A 17,004-nucleotide genomic window follows, 5' to 3' on the forward strand; every position below is an offset into this window, starting at 1 on the left:
CTGAGGCAGTGCCCAAAAGTCATGGGAGTGAGAGGAGAGTGGAGGTGGGGATCGAGGAGGGGAAGAGGAAAAAAAGAATCAAAGGAGATGGAATGGGAGCCAGAAAAGGCAAAGACTACGTGGCATCTTACAGAAGTGTGGAGAGAACAAGAGAACAGGGAAGCTCTGAGTGGAAAGTCAGACACAGAAGAGGCAGAGGATGGAGGTCAAGAGGAGTGGGGAGGCTAGACAGGGAGGCTGAGAGCTAATGACCACTGGAGGCTAGGATGGCCTCCCTGGAAGAACCCCAGGGACAGCAGGACAGCTCACAGAGGGCATGCCTAGGATTCCTGGAAATGAGACTGTGGCTGCAAGACGACCCCGTGGACCCTCATAGAAACCCATCAGCTGGAGAGGCCTGAGGACAGTTTAATGACAACTGTCACCATCACACCTAACTATCATTTACCTACTTGCTTCCTGGCCAGACAGAGATGACGTGAGAGAAGTGAGTAAGCGTTCAATTTAAAATGTCTATGGGACTGAATTCACCAAGCTTTTTCCTTTTTTCTTTCAAAATTTAAAATGTCACGTGTTGTTCTTGTCATTTCCTAGTACGATTCTTAGTTTTACAATTTTAGAATTGTTCATGCTTCCAGTCTGTGAATCTTTTGTCACTGTTCCTGTGTAGGGTGAAAGTATGTGAGGTCTTATCATGGGGGCATTTCAAGGTACCCTATGCCCCCTCCCCTGCTCCAAACAGGTTCGTCCCTAGACACCTGACATCAAGCCAACTACCATGGAGTCTACATAGCCCATGTGGTTCTGGAACAGAGCCAAATTTCTTTGTTTTTAAAAAATTATTTATTTTATTGTATTTATTTTTATTATTATTATTGTTTAATTTGACCAGAGAGAGATACCAAGAGAGAGAGAAAGTAAGAAACCATGCCGCTAGGTCTGGGATTTGAACAGCCAGCACCTTAACCACCATACCACCTGGGAGTCCAGCACCTTAACCACCATACCACCTGCTGGCCCCAAAGCCAAATTTCTATCATCTCTTCCCATGACAGTGACACGTTCTGATATGCTTCAGATATTCCCAAATATAAATATACATTTAAATTTAGTTAATTATTTTTTTAAACTTTTGCCAGAGGGTGCATGTGTTTGCTGGAGAGAAATGGAAAGAGATAGAAAGTGAGAAAACACCTCCATGAAGGTTGGCCATACCACAATCTTATCTCCATCTCACCTTTTGGGATGGTGGACACTCATGTACATGTGCCTGGCTTGTTTTACAAACTGCCAGGTCCAAGACTCAAAACCACACAGCCATGTGAGATCCAGCTGCCTTAATTACTCTACCATCCACTAACCAAAAATTTAATTTTTAATTGCTAGAAATCCAAAATTGAATTTGGACTATTTCTAAGTGTTTGGAAAAATCAAAAATCACATTTAAGTAGTTACAGGAATGAAGTTCCTGGTAAATTGCCAAGTTTAGTCAGTTAGCTATTCTGCAAACTGATGTTTGAGGAACCGATTCCCAGCAAAATAGCCACGCGGTGAACTGTCCACATGGGGAAATGGTTTTCAGGGAGTAGACGTTCAATTTAAAATGTCCATGGGACTGAATTCACCAAGCTTTTTCAAGCAGGCTGCACCAAGGAGCTTTATGGCGCCTGATAGATATGCCTCAAGGTTCATGCACCCAGCATCCACTGCTGTGTGACCTTGGACCCACAGGGCCAGGACAGCCCATGTGTGGCCTAGCCTCCTGTCAACCCACGGGCCAGCCTGGTCCTTCAAATTGGGAAAAAAAAAAAAAAAAAAAGTTCCCAGGCCCTCTCATGCTGCCTCTGTGGTCTTAGAAATCTCCCCACCCTCCACAGGGCCCACAAAAATGCTAAGTAGCATACCGAAAATGAAACCTGCATTTCCTCCACGTGCCCTGCAGTAACCGGGCCATCCTGCTCTTGCTTCACTAAACTCTCTCAGCTCCAACATCAATAGGGGAACTGAACTCTCCAGAATGGCCCAGTCCCCTGCCTGGGGCTTCCAGAGCCTCTGCGAGGTGCAGAGGCCTCAGGGATTACTAGCATGTCTCAAGGTGTACCGTTAATCACAGCTCTGCCGTCACCAGCTTTGGGAAAGCTGCCCAGTCTCTGAGTCTCAGTTTCCCCATTCATAATGAAGACAATTATAATAGGAAAACTAAAATGATTGAAAAAGATCTTGTATATAAGACTCAGTACAGAGCCAGGCATTTAACTAAGCTTTTTTCCCCCTCTTCCATGAGCAAGAGAGAGAGCACTCCAAACACGGTCTCCATGCCATAATGCATTCCCAGCCTCAACCACCCCCAGCTCACAGGCACATGTACACCCAGTGTATTAGAGAAGTCTCCAGACTTGAACCTGAAATCTCCCCATGTCAATCAGTCTTGCAGAGCCTAGCATTTTACCACTGTGCCTCAGTCCAGCCTCCCAGCTAAGCAAAACTGAGCTATGTAGTTCTGCTCTTATCCTCAGCCTGGCATCAACAGCCCCCACCAATCCAATCTCATAACCCCTTCTCACTGGGCTGCACAGGTCATGAGACAATCCCACCTGTAAGGTCTGAGCCGGCCGCCCTCCACATTCCACACCTAGAATAGTCTCCCCTTCTCACTTCTGCGAAGCATTTCCTGCCTCCAAGTCAGTCTGAGTTTTCCTCCTCCAGGAAGCTTTGGAGGACTGTCCAGTGTCCAGAGTTGCTTCCTCCCTGACATAAGGTCTGCCGCTCATGCTCATTAGAGCCTGCCTTGACGCCCACTAAGCACCTGTGTGGAAGGCAGCTCAGCCTGAACTTTCCTGCCCCCTGTGCAAATGAGGGGGTGTGAAGGTCCAGAGTGGGACAGATAGACCCAAGGTGTCATAAGCAGCAGGTCTGGGTCCCACACCTTGCAGCCCCACCTTTAGAGGGCCCAGTGAACGTGTCCTACCCTCCCCACACACAGCACACCCTGCACCCATGGCCCGCAGAGCCATGGAGATGGTGGGAGTGAGATTTTTCACTCAAATATTTACACTTCCAAACTTCCCAGTGTTTTGCAGCCTGAGACCCTCCTTGGCCTTGCCTTGGTTCCTGAATGCTCCTCTCTCCTCCCCCACCCCAAGATAACATAGCCAAGCTTCCAGTCCGCAGACACTGCCTGACCCAGTTCCCAGACAAAGGCTCCCCTGTGAGCCAGTCACCAAACAGCTAGCCCATGCCTGATGCTTCAGCCTAGGCCTCGGTAAATGGCACTTGAAGCGTGAAACTACCTGCTGGCACCTGACACAACTGCACTCTGCAGTGCCCATCAGGGACTACAGAACTCCTACCCTGACATCCAAGGCCCATCACTGTGCAGCCTCCCAGGCTGTCTCCCTGCTCACCCACACCCAAGATCAACATGTCCATCAGACGCCATCTCTCTGGGCTCATCCCGCCCACGCTCACTCTTGCCCTACCATATACAAGGCCCAAGTGCTCGATGGCAAGAGAAGAGACACCTTGTCTGCCTGGAAGGAGTCTGCTTTTGCCACCATAATTTTGCTCCTGCTTGGAAACCTCCCCATTAGAAATAACTCAACAAAACCTGCCTCAGAGGAGCATCTCATCAGCATCACTCATTACCATACTGACTTCTAAAGCACAAATCTCACCTCAAGTTCTACCTCTTTCATGAAGCCTTCTTTGGTAACTTCCTGCTAGTTACTGCTTCACTTTACCTGCCTGCCTCCTGGAGTGGACTGCTGCCCTCCCAGCCTGGACAGGGCAGGGAGGGAGGAAAGGACCCGCCCCATGAGCCTCTACACTGACGCGGGAGCCAGTGAGCCTCTCCTCCTTGCTCCCTGGGGCACACACTCTGTGCAAACACATGGATACCTGATTCTGGCCGCCTTCCCTCTCTTGCAGCCTAGGCAGCTCTCAGCCTCATCCATAGCTGAGTTCCTGAGGCCACAGTCAGGCTTCTCCCCAGTGACCACCGTGGAGCCAGGCCCAAGAGAGGCGATCCTCAATAAAGGTTGAATTGAAACACCAGCTCTCCGTGCCCAGGTTCCAGAGCCTACATCCACCTCAACGCTACCTCTACTTTCAAGCCATGGTGCCCCTCCCCAAAGTCTCACCTGTTCCTTCCCATCGTCTCATGGTCTTTGACCACCACATGAAGCTCGGAGGCCTGGTCCAAAGGGATGCCCTTGAGGTCCCACTCAAAGCCCTGGAAGCAAAAGAGAAAAAGTGTCTAAACTGTGGCTCCTCAGGAGAAGAAACTGTTTTGTTTACCCTGGTGCTCCCAGGGCACTGGGCAGGCATCCATGAATACTTCCGGCAGATACATGGATTGATGGATGGATAGTTGGATGAATGAATGAATGAATAAATGAATGAATGCCAGAGTTCCACAGCTTCAGAGGTAACAGTGAGAGCCAAAGGTAGCAGAAGATAAAAGGAGGTCAGACTCTCACAGCTCCTTCTCCCAATTCAATTCCAACATATCCCAAGAAGCCAAGCCAGGAGCATAACTGGGTAAATGCCCAGTGACTCCAGAGTCCTCAGGGAGGAACATCCTGTACTTCTTAGGAAGCCAGGTCCTGGTGGGCAGCATGAGTTACTGACACACTGGGTAGACCCAGCCAGAGGCCCCACAAAACCATCAGAGCAAAGGCTCCCCCATTCACCCTAACCCCACCTCAGCAAGACAGCCAAGGCTTCCAAAGAACCACAGAGGTTCTTTGGTTTGAGGGGCAAAGGTCAGTGGGAACCAGAGGACAAAATGGTTAATCAGGCAGGGCCACAGAGAACAGATGAGCTTTGGGGAGGAAGAATGGCCCTTGTGAGGGACATAAGGCAGGCAGGAAAGCCTCTAAACACCTCTACTGTTGCTCAGGCCTGGGAGAACCAAAGGCCTATCTCCTGTCCATGCCAGGAGTTGTCAGACAACCAAAAGTTGTCTCTTGTCCATGCCACATTCACATCATAGGGAGATGTCTCCATTCACCTGGTGGGACAGGCCATTGGCCCTCCTCCCAGGTTTCTAGAGCCGGATTTGTTAGCACTCTGGACCACCAGCCCTCCCCCTCCTCAAGGACACTACTGAGAAAGCCACCTCTTCCCCTACACCCCTGACTTGTCCCAGCAGAGATAATGGCAACAAAGAGAGAGGGAAGGAGAGAGGTAAAGAAACTCACATACCTCATTCCACACAGGGTTCACACTGTTCTTGATTACTTTGGTTCTCTTCTTCACCCCTACAAAAGACACAAAAGAGAGAATGGAAAGATCGTCTTACCCCTAACTTTTCAGGCAAATAAAAAATGCTAAGGGCCAGCTCCACAGCCCCGAGATTAAGGAATCCAGATCTCACATGGCTGACCATAACTCAAATCCTGGCCCCAGAAGCTTGAAAAACACACTGAGCATGTTTGTGTGTGTGTGTGTGTGTGTGTGTGTGTGTGTGTGTGTGTATGCATGCATGGGAAAATGGAGGAGAAGGAATTGCAGCATGATCATGGCCCATTGGCGGCAATTTCTCTCTTTCTCTCTCTCTCTCTCTCTTTGCAAATGAATGTACCTTCTGGCAATATAAAAAATAAATTTAATGGGGACCAGCAGCTAGCATAATGGCCATGTCACTGGACTCCCATGTAGTCAACTGTGGTTCGAGTCCCGGACCTGATGGCTTAAACTCACACCGGGCGTGTGTGCGTGCGTACCCAAGATCCTGAGAGGAGAATGGAGGAGAAGGGATTGCAGCGTGGCCATCTCCCCTGGAGGGGTGATTTCTCGCTTTCTGTCTCTCTGTCTCTCTCAGTCTGTCTGGCGAGCGCACACGCCCTATAGCAAAAACCTCTCCAAAAAAAAAAAAAAAAGAAATGTAATGAAAAAACTTAAATAAATAATAAATTATTAAATAATAAATAAATCAAATTATTAAAATGGTGAAAATTATGGTATATGAATTTTACCTCCATTTAAACAAAATCCACCTGCCCCTCCAAGGCTTTGAAGAGATCACTTTCACAAAGAGCAGAGTGAAGAGGAAGAGCTCTGAGTGGCAGTCACTGGACCCTTTCATGACCAGACAAGTGCATTCTTCTCTTTGGGTAACCCTCAAAATAAGGAGTTGGACAGAGCTTCTGGCCTCCCTCCACCACTGACTAGACTGAGGGATCAGAGGGTGGAGGGTCCTAGCAAGTCCAGCAGGGTGAGACCCATCTTTCCACGAAAATATATTTACCCATGAAGAGAAAGAGCCCTTGAGGTTGCCAAAGAAGAAGAGAAGGTGTTTAAGCTTTGCTCTTCAGTGCTTTATATTAAGAAGAGGCCAGCAGATGATGTGGTGGTTAAGGGTGCTGGACTCCCACATGGCTGACCATGGTTCAAGTCCCAGACCTGGTGACTTGCTTTCTCACTTTCCCTCTCTCTCTCTCTCTCGCTCTGTCCTTTTCTGGTCAAATTAAAATAAATACAAGTTAAATAAAATATTTCAGGGAAAAAAAAAGAGTCTTCTTTAAAAAAAAAAGATAGAAATCACATGTCTGACTATTCCAGTAAGTAGGGTAAATATCAGGAATGAATGTGATTGGGTGCTTGGTAGATGATCAGAAGTGTTAATCCAGAGGCAGCAGGTGATGTAATGGATAAGGTGCTAGACTCCCACACAGTCAACCACAGTTTGACTCCTGGACCCAGTGGCTTCAAAATCATGCTAGGTGCATGTGCTTATGTGCCCAAGATCCTGGGGGGAGAATGGAAAAGGGATTATGGCATGACCATACTCCCAGGGGGTGATTTCTCACTTTCTTCCTCACAGTCTTTGTCTCTCTCTCTCTCTTTCTGGTGAGTGCATATGCTCTAAGGTGAAAACCTCTTTTAAAAAACAAAAGTATTCTTAAAAAAAAATAGGGCTAGTTGGGTTTGTAACTCAAGCAGTCATTCAAGTGCTTTTTCCTGTGATGATCATTTTCTCAATGATCATGACAGGAAAGAATGGTCATTTCCTATTCCAAGTTCACTACTGCAGCAGAAGTACTCTATATGTGCTTCCCACCAAATATTACAAGTATGTGAACTTGATTAAAATGAAAAATTTTACTGATTCATCACAGACATTCTTCAATAAAACTGGCCTTTTGTTTTAGGTGGTGGTGGTAAGCTGTGAGTTCATGGGATGTAAAGAAACAAGTACAACTTGGTGCCAAGGCTTTGACTAGGGTACCAGGAGTTTCCTCCCTTAGCTATTGTACCATCATGCAAATGCCAACTCAGTGAAAAAGGCAAACAGCTCTTATGTTGTTGTGTTCCCAGCCCCCATCTATCACAGCTCAGCTTTGGTCTTTCTGACCTGCTCAAAAGGTCTTGGGATTTTCCACAGGATCCATGTATCACAGTTTAAGAACCTCTGAGGATATGTATTTAATTTTTCAGCTTCAATGTCCATATCTCTAAGATCAGAATAATACCTCCACAAGGGACTGTCATGAAAATTAAACAAAACAAGGTTTGTGAGGTGCCTGGCACACCCCTCAATATGCATTCAAATTCTTTCTCTTCCCCCTGTGCCCCACTCTGATGCATCTAGTGAATTGCTGATTCTTTAATACCCAGCTATGCTGTCCTTCCTCTGATAAGCCTCCCATTACTTCACTACCAGAGATAGCTGTCTGTCTGTGGTGCTCCCCAAGCAACCTGTATTGGGGAGAACAGCAGAACAGCAGCGTGCTTCTAAACCTAACTGAGCTGAGTTCCAGAAAGTAGACACCAGCCTCATTTGCATTAGCAACCCTGGCATATAGCAAAGTGCTTGGCAATTGGGTGTTGAATGAATGAATGGTCATTTCCTATCTCAAGTTGGCTACAAGTTCACTTCCAAATCACTATTCTCAGGTAACACTATAACACTTCATTAATGGTATGTCTCTATGTCAATGGACAGAGGGGATGAAGGGGCACGATATGAAGGAGGTAGCCTTAAAGGGCACCAGATCTCTTCTCGATGCTGATCCAGACCTGCCTGGCTGAACAACTCTGAACTCTCTTGTGGGCCCCATTGGTTTGGCTCTAACAAGTTTAGGCACATGGCTTTAGAGTCATTCAAATAACAGCTTCCACAATGCAGTCTTAGTTAGGGATTATATGATTTCAAGGCCTTGCTCCCTCCACAGCAAATTGGTAATGATAAGATTATCTATTGCACAGGGGTATAAGGGACTCAAGATGCAAGCTAAGTGTCCACTTCCCTCCCCTATCACAGATCAGCTTCCTGTGACCTCCAGGAGCAACATGGAAAATTCCATCTGCAGCTTCTCTAGAGGCATCCACCCACAAACTCATTTCCTGGTGCTTCTAGCTAGCTAGCACTAATTGGCCAATATCTGTGTGCCAACCCCTGTGCTAAGTGTCCTTTAATCATTTTCCACGTCCTACTTTTTGTGATGATGAGAACAAAGGTCTTCAATGAAATCTCACTAAGTTCTGGTGAGGAGCCAACTCTGGGACCCTCTGGATGATATAAAATGAGAGGTCACTGATGGGTGCTACAGCCCCAAGGAGGAGCAAGAAAGAAATAAAACATTATCCCGGCACAATCACACGATTTACAGACACCAAGGAATGGGTGTCTGTAAATGGCACATTGTTAATTGGGAAACAGTTCATAAAATAGTTCCTTCCTCATCATGATTTAGATCCATCCTGTTCATAATCGTTCATTCTGGCCTTGAGAGACATGGCTTTATGTGTGTAATTGAACAGAATGAACAGCTACAGAGACCAGAGAACTCAGGGGCCATGCTGAGGAAGGGGATTGTGCCCAAATCCCAGACTGCTCTGCAGAACTGAGGCCAGCAGGTGTCCCTGAGAACCCCACTGAAGCCCTGGGGTTCCTCCAGACTGAATGCCTCAGCCAATCACAAAGAGGCAAACATTGTATGAGTCCACTTATATGAGGTATCTGGTGAAGCCAAAATTATAAAGGCAGAAAGTAAAAGAGTGGACACTAGGGGCTGGGCAGGGGGAGTGGGGGTGTCCATGCTTAATGCTCTTCTTCCCTTCGAGCTCCCCCAATCACCATCTTTCTAAATCCAGCTGAAACCACAAGGTCCAGGGATAAAGCTACCAGGAAGGTCAGGGTGGTGATATAGCTGTGGCAAAGGGCTTTCTGAGAGAGGTAATCTTTACACTCAAAAGCCCAGTTAAGACTGGGGAAGAGATTTATGTACATATTTTATTTGTCAACTAAAACAAACTAACATGAGGCAGTAGGATTGTGAGTTCAAGATCAGCCTGGGCAACATAGCAAGACTCTGTCTTTAAACAAACAAATAAACAAATAGAACTGGAAAACATATTAAAAACATTTATGATAAAATGATAATATTCTTAATGCATAAAGAGCACTTGCAACTAATTAAGAAAAGACATACACTCCCCTCCCAAATGGACAAATTATAAAGTAAGTAACTCAGTAAGAAATAAATACTAATAGATAATAATAATAAAATATATCACAAATATCATCTGAACCTTAAGAAACTGAGATTGCATGATACTGTTTTGTGTTAATGTGACTATAAGAAAATAAACCCTCTTGCCCCCGTACGGCTAAATGGATTGAAAAACTGTGGCACATATACTCTATGGAATACTATTCAGCCATTAAGAACAATAAAACCCTGGCTTTTGACAGAAAGTGGAAGAATATGGAAGATTTACTGCTGAGTGAAGCAAGCCAGGCTATGAAGGAGAGTCACTGTATATCCCCACTTAGTATATACCAAATGTCCGCACTCTATCACTGAAACGGACGGGCTAAAGGATGTACAAACACAAGAGGTGGACATGAATGCCAGATGTGGTGTGTGTGGAGGAGTGGGACCTGGGGAAAAACATTTGAAGGAGGGATATGAAGACAGCATTGTTGAGACAGGGAGGTAGTGTTGTTATATTTTGATCAACTCGACCGGGAAGAAATGTTCACATATTAAAATGATCACCTTGTAAGCTAAATAATGTGATTGGATGTATTAAAAAATGTAAGTAAAAAAGATAAATAAAATAATAATAATAATAATAATAATAATATGGAAGGCTGCCAAAAATGACATTTTAATAGTACAATCACAAGGCTGTAGGCAGTTTGGCATGCTTCTGCTCATAGTATTAAGTGCCAGTATTCTGCTGTAATGTGTAGAGTAACTTAATATAATTATATCTTTTTTAACAAGAAAAAAAGAAAAGAAAAAAAGCCTTAGTCATATCTTTGTCTGTAGTGCCTGTTACACAGTAAAATAAAATAAAATAATTTTTAAAATAGGAAAAAAAAAAGAAAAAAGAAAAGAAACCCTCATAGTTGGCTCACAGGAGGGTTAAGTTGATACACTCAGAAGAACAATTTGGGAAATGTAACAAAGCCTTAAATACATCCATTTCCTCTGACACAGACACAGCAGTTCTACTTCTAGTATTTACACAAAGGAAATAATTAAACTAAATATGTAGGCAAAAATTTAATCACCAGGATATTTGTAACAGTGACAGTATAAGTTAAGTATTGGGTATAAATATTTAAAAATTTTATACAATCTAAATATTCATCAATATGTGATTGAATGCATTACAGTACTGCCTATATAGCAGTAATAAAATACTATGCTAATCATTTTAAAGGTTATGCAGAAGAACGTTTACTGACATAGAAAAATGCCCCTAGTTTATTTCTGAGCAAAAAACGCAAATATACAAACACATGGTGAAAAATCTGGAATGAGATTACCTCTAGAAACAAAGGCAAGTAATCTGGGACTTCCAGGGCAGGGGTGGGGCCAGCAAAGTTCTATTTCTTGACCTTCTATGCTATTAGATGCTTTCTTTATAATGCAGTCCTTAAAGAAGAGTTTCTCAACCTCAGCACTCTTAATAGTTTAGGCCTTCTCCCCACCCCCGGGGGGGGGGGCGCGTGATTTCTCGCTTTCTCTCTCTGTCTCTTCCTATCTTTCTGCTTTCTGTTGAGCACACATGCCCTATTAGCAAAAACCTCTCCAAAAAAAAAAAATAGTTTAGGCCAAACAAACATTTGTTGTGGGTGTTGAGGGAACTGTCCTGAGGTTGTAGGATGTTTAACAGCATCCCTGGCCTCTACCCACTAGATGCCAGTAGTAACCCTTCACCAAGCACCTCGTTGTCCTCGTTGGCAACAACACAAAATGTCTCCAGACATTGCCAACTGTCCTCTGCAGAGTAAAACTGCCTCCAGTTGAGAGACACTGCACTAAATTGGACACTTAAATTTTATGGACACTACTTGTGTGTTAAACTTCAGAATTAAACTGTTTTGTTTTTTTTTTTTAGAGAGAAAAGATTCTTGGAGGAAATATGTCAAGTTGCTAACAAGTTCATTCAAAGTGGTAGAATAAAGGGCCATTTTTTATTTTGGGTTCATGCCTTTCTGTAATCTGTCCTCTTTCACAGAGAGTACCTATTATGCTTATAAAAGAAAAGCAAAAAGGTATTTTCACTGTCTTAAAGTCACTTTTACTGTTTAAACACCCAGGTTTAGAGGGTCCGGGGCTTCCCTCAGCCTACCTTCCCTACAGGGGTGAGTCTGGACTATTTTACTTCAAGATGGTGCTACAGTTTGGATGTCCCCCAGAACTTGATTATATTATAAAGGCATTAAGAGAAAACTTAATCTCTTCGCCAAGGCCCCAGGGTGAGGCCTTTTGGTATGATGAAGTCATTAGAGTGGGGCTCCATCATGGTGGGTTTATAAACAGGAATGTGATCAGAATAAGAGAGGGAAACTCATGGATACAGACCGTGCCCTGCTCTACTGAAAGTGCTACTTTCCTCTGTTGTATGAGGACGGTGGACTTCCCAGTCACTAGAATCACTTTACTAATAACAATTTGTACTAATAAATCTCTAGTTTAACTAATAAATCTCTAGTTTTCTTATAAATCATCTAGTCTTGGGTTAGCAGCACCAACAGACTAAGACAGATGGTTCTGGGAAACCAGAAGCCCGAGTGCTTTCTTCTTAAATGTAAACACACAAGCAAGAATTTCCAGACATTTGAGGAAAACTTCTACCACAAGACAAAAAATTAAAACAATCAAAAACAAAAGTTAAACAAAGGCTCCTGCTCAGAATCTCGAGAACCTCAGAAGATAAAAGGGAGGAAAAGGGGAGAGGCTGGAGAAAGTTGGGGAGGAAGACAGGATGGGAAGGAATGAGGAAGAAGGGAGGGTCCGTAATGGCTGCTGGGTTCCTGACTGGTGAGTCTGGTGGGGAAGGACAGAACTTCACCAAGTAGGGGCCAATCCTGTAGCCTGTGGTTAAGGGAACCAAATGCCACATGGTTGATTGCAGTTTGAAACTTGGCCCGAGAGCCTGAAAAGCACACTGGCCATGTGCGTGTGTATGCGTGTCCCAAATCCTGACAGGATGAAGAAATGGAGGAGAGGAGATTCCTCTGGGTCCACTGGGGAGAGAGGGAGTTCTCTCTCTCTTCTCTCTCTCTCTCTCTCTGTCTCTTTCTCTCTCTCTAGAAAGTGCATACATCCTCTGGAAAACAAAAAAGAAAAGGAAAAAGAAGTAAAAGGAGGGGAAAGGAAAGGAAGAAAAGAAATAAAAACGAAAAGAAAGAAGAGAAAAAGAAAAGAGAAATTCACTAAGTGGGAACACAACAGATCTGGCCTTCAAGGAAATAAAACATTGATGCTCCAAAGCAATGAAGATCAGGCTCTATTCCTGGATACATCTCAGCACTAAGAGCGGCCCTAGGGACCTAGTAGGTGCTCAACAAATATTTCTTCAATAAACTACATGCATGAACAGAGGATATAAATAACCACATTACAGGATGGAAGACGAGCAGGGCAGAAGAGAGGTACGGATGACCAAATGCGATAGGAAATGAAACTGCTCATTCACGCAAAGAATCGGTCAAAAATATCTACCATGGCTCAATTACTCCTGGCATTTTTAGTTAACAAATTAATTAATTGATACAAGAACAAAGGAATGACCAGTATACATGAATAGCCTCTACCCTTAAACAGGAAAAAAAAAAAAAAAAAAGTGCCCTCAAAGTCCAGCCTCCCAGAGCTCATCGTCTATTTTGGGAGGCAGGTCCTGAAATTACATCTGAGGCTGGAATGCTCAGGCAACAACTGCGAGGCAAGCGAGGCCAGCCCCGGCCCAGGCCCCTACATTTCAGGCTCTCGGTAGGGACCACTGGCATCTCCACAAGCAGGCCCATCTGAGCCATGAGAGGGCAGGGCTCAGTGCTTCTCACCCATGACTGCACATCCCAAACGTCCCACACACTTGTCAGAAACACCTATACTTAGCGCCAGGGGGGGAGGGGAGGAACTACATTCCACAGAGAGAGAACCTTTAGAAGAGGAAGAGACAGGGAGGTTGACAATGGTTTGGTTTTGTGTTGTGTTGTGTTGTGTTGTGTTGTGCTGTGTTGTGTTAAGAGGTTTTTGCCTTGGGGCACATGCACTCACTGAAGAGAAAGAAAGACAGTGAGAGGGAAAGTGAAAAATCATCCCCCATGGGGGATGGCCACACCACAATCCCTTCTCCATTCTTCTCCTCCTGGGATCTTGGGCACACTTGGCGCACACGCCTGGCATGAGTTTCAAGTCACCAGGTCTGGGACTCGAACTATGGTCACCAATGTGGGAGTCCAGCAATGTAACTGCTACATGCTGAAACTTCTCACTGAGATGTTTTGTACGTTCTGGGTGTGATTATAATGGCTTCTCTCCCTAGCACCAGCTCAGCCCCAAACTCTATTGAGAACAAATCATGCCTTGGAGCACGTTCATTTCACCTGTCACCCCATCCTTCCAGTTTTTCTCAAGGTGTAGCTCCAAAATGGCCCTGTCTCAGGCATGTGTTAAATGCTGATTCTTGGGACACTTTCTGGACCTGCTGGATCAGAACCTGTAGGAATGGGAGCCAGGAATCTGTTTTCGTTTTTACATTCACCCTTATTGAGAGGCAGAGAGAGGGGGAAAGTGAGAAAGCATCTCCAATGGGGTATAATCATGCCATAATCCCCTCTTCTCCATTTCTCCCTCCTTTTGGGATTTTGAGCATGCATGTGCATACACACATAACACACACACACCCATCATGCACCTAGCATACTTCCTTGAGCATGTGGAATGCAGCCACCTTCACCACCACACCACGGGCTGGCTCGGGACTTTATTTTTCAAACATATTCTCCATATAGTTCTCAGGCACAATAAAGAGTGAGGATCCAGCCCAAAACTGAGTAAATCTCTTAGACACATATAGGGAATGTCTAGAGGCTGGACCAGAAAGGTACAGACACTACAGAGCACCTACATGTGCTCAGCCCTGGACATTCTGATACTAGAGGCTGGACCAGAAAGGTACAGACACTATAGAGCACCTACATTCTGAAGAATAAATAAGACTGGCCGCTAGGTTGCTGCCCTCAAGGAGACCAATGTGTTCAGTTTGATGCTGAGCATTGAGCACAGCCAGCTGGGGCGAGTGCACTAGGAGCTCTAATAAGGTCCTGTTGCGGCTAGTGCACATTAGGAAAACTAATAACAGCCAGGGGAATCCTGAGTGCCTTCCTAGAGGAGGTGGCATCACCATGGGACTTTGAAAGACAGACTTTGACCAGCTGAAGATGTTAATTCTATTACACTTCAGTTTCCTAGGGGCACCTGAGTGTCCATAGTGCCCAGAGTGAGGCATTATAAAGGGAGGGGAATACAGATGTGTGGGGAGAGCAGCAGCTACATGTGCTCATTCCACCCGAGCCAGGGCAACAGTCAAGGGGAGCCTTGGCAGATTTGTCACCTGCCTGATTCAAGGGCAGAGCCCACTCCAGGCAGTGGTAGCTTCCTGCCATGACCACCGACCTGGACACTTCCTTCAACTTCCCTGCGGTTCTACTTCCCTACCTGCAGAATGAGGCTACTCGTATCCACCTCAGGACTGCTACAGAACCGGAGAAAGAACTGTAAACAGACCCAGGAGAGTTTCAAAGCATCTGAGAATCCTAGGCTGAAGTGGGCCTCAGGGCTGAGTGCTCTTAAGGGATGTCTTTGCAGTGAATGGTGGTCCCACAACTCCTACACAGCGAAGGCTTAGAGAGCATGAGATGGGCCAGGGAGAACTAAGGACCCTGTTGAGAAGTCTCTACTGCAGAGTGAACACCCAGGCATGTCACCAATCAATGAAAATAACAAGAGTTTCTAAACTGTTCAATCACACTTTTCAAAAGAAGAATAAATGCAAATGGTCCCCTAATGAAGCAGTAAAGCTACACGTGGGCCTCGCTGGGTCAGCTGGTGTCTCTCACCCGTCATTAGTGTCAAGTTATTGGGATATGATGGCGATCAGGGGTCGGAGCTAAAAAGCCCCCTCGGTATTCCCCCCACCCCCATTTCAAACCTCACGCAAGTACCAGCCACCTTGCCATCTACATCTGGTGATCCATTGTGGCACACATGTATCTCCAGCTCCACAAAGCCACCGAGTACGGCTCCTGGCTGCAAGGAAACCTCTCCTCTCCTTATTTATCTTTCTCTGCAGAGCTGGGGGCCTGACTCACAACTATTGTTCCTTCTCTTACTTTTGACAGATTCTTCCTCTTCCTTTTCCCCTCCTGAGACACCCCTCCCTGTGGGAATTCTGCCTGGAAGTTGGAGGTGAAGGGTGCCTGGTGAGAAGGGAGGGGCTCCTTTCCTGCCCCAGAGATACCCTCTCTAGTCCAAGCACCTCAGGAAGGGCTTAGGCTCCTTGCATTTGGAACAATCTCCTCAAAATTCCTCGTGGCAAGACCGCATCCATCCCACCTTCTTCCTTTTCCTCCCTAAAGAGACGTGACAGATTCAATATGACCAGCATCCCTAAAGATGCATGAGAGAATGAATGAATGAATGAAATAAAGACAACTTCCAAAGCAAAAGGTCTACATGCCCGGTCTCCAAGTGGCTGATACTTCCTTAACTTCTGCACCCACCTTCCAACACACCCTCATTCTCATCACCCAGTAAACACTCCACCGTTATTCCCTCCGTTATTCTAAGACCAAATATCCAGTCTCATAAGCGTGATAATGCTGACAGGTTACGGGCACTTCCAGTTTGCAAAACGTCAAAGTCCTACGGCATTTCTTGTGTCTGTTTCATCCTCGCCGCCCCCTGGGCAAAAGTCACGACTAGGATTGCTGTCCTTGCTTACAGAGGGAGAACCTGTGGCCTGGAGTGGCGTTAGTGCCAGAGAAAGGCCACAGACCCGGTAGTGCACACCAAGATCGGGTGCGCCCGGAGTGTGGGAGCGCGGCCACCCGCCTCTCACCTCGAAAAGTCAGGCTGGCGACAGGGTCGCTGCGCCGGTCCTTCTTCACATTGGGGAGGTTGTTGGCCCTCACGAGCAGGCAGCACAGCATGGCTCGGCAGCCCCGGGAGCGCGAAGGTGCGCGGGCAGGGCGGGAGCGGGATTGCCGGGCGCAGGCACCCACCGAGGGAGCGCCCGGCTTGCAGGCAGCTGCGCCAAAAGGGAGCTGTCGCCTCGCTGCGCCTCAGCGGAGAAGTGACCAGCGCCTGGGAGAGGCCGCAAGGAGGACACCGGACACCCGCTGGGCGGACCCTACCCTCCGGCCCCCGCCCAGACACGCTCTGCGGCGAGCGGGGGCGGGGCAGGGGTCAGAAGCGCGCCTGCGGGGGCGCTGGTCCGGGCTCCGCGGTCCGGGTCCCCGCCAGGAATGCAAGTGCCACAGACACCAGACGCTCGGTGCCACCTCTGAGCGCCCACGTGGGGCCCCCGGCCCTGCTCCGCGAAGCCTCCGCAGCCCGGGGCTCCACGCCGGGCCGGGGCGGAGGCCTGGCGCGCACTAGTGCGGTCTTCTGCGGCGCTGGGCGTCTAGGGGTGGTGGGAACGAGAAACGGTGCAGCGGGAGGACAGGAGGCGAGGGCCGGGCGAGAGTGTCCG

At 46.6% G+C, this 17,004-nt stretch overlaps 1 protein-coding gene across 1 annotated transcript in view; it reads right to left on the bottom strand.

The window, feature by feature from the left end:
• The window catches only part of DYSF (dysferlin), a gene marked incomplete in the record, with an annotated part of 243,950 nt that overhangs the window by 210,710 nt on the left and 16,236 nt on the right, over nucleotides 1-17,004 (bottom strand). Inside the window, 2 exon segments of the mRNA XM_027772968.1 lie at nucleotides 4,140-4,231; nucleotides 5,206-5,261. Coding sequence (XP_027628769.1) covers nucleotides 4,140-4,231; nucleotides 5,206-5,261 — 148 coding nt within the window.

This window comes from Tupaia chinensis, unplaced genomic scaffold, assembly GCF_000334495.1.
Source record: "Tupaia chinensis unplaced genomic scaffold, TupChi_1.0 Scaffold000316_1, whole genome shotgun sequence".
Classification (NCBI taxonomy): domain Eukaryota; kingdom Metazoa; phylum Chordata; class Mammalia; order Scandentia; family Tupaiidae; genus Tupaia; species Tupaia belangeri.